General features: G+C 44.6%; 1 protein-coding gene and 1 long non-coding RNA gene across 5 annotated transcripts in view; one reads left to right on the top strand and one right to left on the bottom strand.

Moving 5' to 3' along the window:
• Positions 1 to 2,500, top strand: part of LOC123519949 (formin-like protein 4) — a 4,314-nt gene that overhangs the window by 1,362 nt on the left and 452 nt on the right. The window contains exons 2-3 of one of the 4 annotated variants that reach the window (XM_045281692.1): positions 659 to 832; positions 1,725 to 2,500. The exon at positions 1,725 to 2,500 is cut by the window's right edge and continues 452 nt beyond it. In XM_045281692.1, coding sequence (XP_045137627.1) covers positions 1,814 to 2,341 — 528 coding nt within the window. In that variant the 5' untranslated portion in view covers positions 659 to 832; positions 1,725 to 1,813 and the 3' untranslated portion in view covers positions 2,342 to 2,500. Of the gene's footprint in view, positions 1 to 658; positions 833 to 1,724 lie in introns of those variants that run through there. The other 3 variants (XM_045281693.1, XM_045281690.1, XM_045281691.1) reach the window with 3 other exon arrangements.
• Positions 860 to 2,500, bottom strand: part of LOC123519950 — a 2,295-nt gene continuing 654 nt past the window's right edge. Inside the window, exon 2 of the long non-coding RNA XR_006679135.1 lies at positions 860 to 890. This is a non-coding gene — a long non-coding RNA (uncharacterized LOC123519950). The remainder of the gene's footprint in view (positions 891 to 2,500) is intronic.

Below are 2,500 nucleotides of genomic sequence, written 5' to 3'. Positions count from 1 at the left end.
TGAGTGTTTAATGCGGTGAAGACGGTAATCGGCACCTGTGTGTGTGTGTGTGTGTGTGTGTGATGCTTGCAGCTGTGGTGACTGGTGAGAGACTAAGTGTGCCTGTGTTCACTTGCCAAGTCTTTTTATTTTTTCGTTTATTATTTTATGTAACGATAACAACATTAATAATAATAATGATGTATAGCTTTACATGCAACTAGAGAACTGGAATTTAGTCTCCAGTGTTTATAGGCGTAGTATTGACTCGTGGATAATGGTGGTGGTGGCTAGCTGTGATGGCCGCTGGATCTTGGGGCGGAAAGGGAGGGCTGGTAGCGTAATCCCTGCGGACTATATTCAGAACCTCCTCGCTCTCTCGCCACGACTATTTTACAAGGCCACAGGAATGATTAGCGGAGTTTTCAAGAGTGCTTCTACAGTTATTAATGTAGAAATCTTATCACTACCTCTAGAACCGTAAAAAAAAAAAATAACGTGTAAATTTAAATAAAGCCTTTTGAATTTGTGGAGGTGAAGCACGACTATTTCCCAAGGCCGCAGAGATGATTAGCGAGGTTTTCTAGTGTCTCTACAGTTAATAATGAAGAAATCTTTTTACTCCTCCTCTAGAACCATAAATAAAACTCGTGTAAACTTAAATAAAACCTTTTGACAGAGTGGAGGAGAATCACTGAAGAGTTAGAGAATACGAGCCAGAGCCAGGCCACCACTCCTGCTACCAGTCAGCCAATCTGGAGTGTCAGCGAGTCAGGTCACGCATAACTTGACGCTTGTATGCGGATCACCATTATTAGTAAAATGAACCAGTGATACTTGTCCTGGCGTAACGGTGTGTGTGTGTGTGTGTGTGTGTGTGTGTGTGTGTGTGTGTGTGTGTGTGTGTGTGTCTCGATGTTATTGTATAATTAACTTTTATTTCTGTTTTTCTTAGTCAAGTAATACTACATTGACCAAAGCCTCCCTTTATCTTCTCTTCTCCATTCCAAATATCTGCATCATATATCAGTAACATGACAACAGTGGCCACACAGGCAACACTGGAGTGGTACAGAGGTCAGCAGGGACACACAGTCTCCCTCTTCATTTATTTTCAATGGCGTGTCGCCTTTGCTAGGGGCATCATCGGATTCTAAATAAGGACCCCCTCAATACCGGTACACATTTTTACCTTGAGATTTGTGTACGATTAGACCATTTTATTGACATCAGTAAGGGTCTATGGAGGTTAAAAGATTGATGGCCATATCTTCACTATTTTAATCTCACACATAAGTTTCTGAAGCTGTAGAAAATCACCAAATGTAAGAAAATTTAATATGGAAACACGTGATGGTACTGAAGGGGTTAAGTAACCATAGTCAAAACTAAAAACTTAAAACAGTCATGTGTGCTTTTTTTTCCATGTCTCTATTTTATCATTTTGTTTGTCTGTGTCTTGTTTCGTCCCCATCCTCCCCATCCTGTTTTCTAAACATGGCTGTTTGAATTTTTTAAAATTTTAATGTACTTTTATTCAATATTTCTTGCCTGATGATGCTTTAGCCAAGGCGAAACGTTATGGAAAGTAAATGAGGGAGACGCGGTGTGTCCCTGCTCACCTGTGTGGTTCTGCAGTGTTCGTTTTCACAAGCAACCACGTGACCCAGGGATGAAATAATGGTAATACCAACCACACTCTCATTGGTGAGGCTTACTCCAGTGTTGATTATTCTCTCGCACAGAGCTCGTGTGGCAGTCAGGGTCACACAACACCGCCAACATTGCAGGCAAGCGGAGAGGACGGAAGGGGAAGGGAGGAGCACCACCAGCGATGGACACCAACACCTCATCGACATCCGCACCACCACCACCACCACCTGATGACCCAACAGGGGCCGTGGCAGCAGTACTGGCAGGAAGGCCAAACCCAGTGAACGAGTCAGCAGAAATAGACGAGTTAATAGCGAGTGTGACGGCAGAGGCATCAGCAGTGGCAGCAGAAGTAGCTGCAAGCTCAAAGAAGAAGAAGAAAAAGCCCAAAGCAGGTGGTGCGCAGGCTGATGAAGAAGATGATGGTCTGACCGACGAGTTAAAGGAGAAATTGAAGGCGGCAGAACTGAGGACGCTGAATGCCCTTAATGTTGTGAGGGGCACCTTGGATGGCCTCTCGAATTATAAGCAGCAGCTGCGTGAGTATGGGGACGAGCAGCTGAGGCTTGAAGAGGAGATGAAGGCGGCAATAGAGCACTCTCGGAGAATTAGAGCAACGATCAGGCAGGAGGAGGAGCGCGTCGTGTCACTCTTGGAAGAGTCGCATGTCAGGGAGCCAGAGGATGACGGGGAGGGCCGCAGGGTCTAGGCCAGTCGCTGCTGCTTCGCTTTAGTACTGCCACGGCCCCTCTAGGAATTCGTTCTTCCCTCCACGTCCACTTTGCAATTTACTCCAAGATAAAAAAAAAAAAAAATTCATAACTTGTTATTTGACCATGCTCTCGTTAGCAGAATGACAAACATATTA

This window comes from Portunus trituberculatus, chromosome 46 (genome assembly GCF_017591435.1).
Source record: "Portunus trituberculatus isolate SZX2019 chromosome 46, ASM1759143v1, whole genome shotgun sequence".
In the NCBI taxonomy this organism is placed as follows: domain Eukaryota; kingdom Metazoa; phylum Arthropoda; class Malacostraca; order Decapoda; family Portunidae; genus Portunus; species Portunus trituberculatus.
Note: the sequence above shows the minus strand (reverse complement) of the source record. Positions and strands in the feature narration are given on the sequence as shown.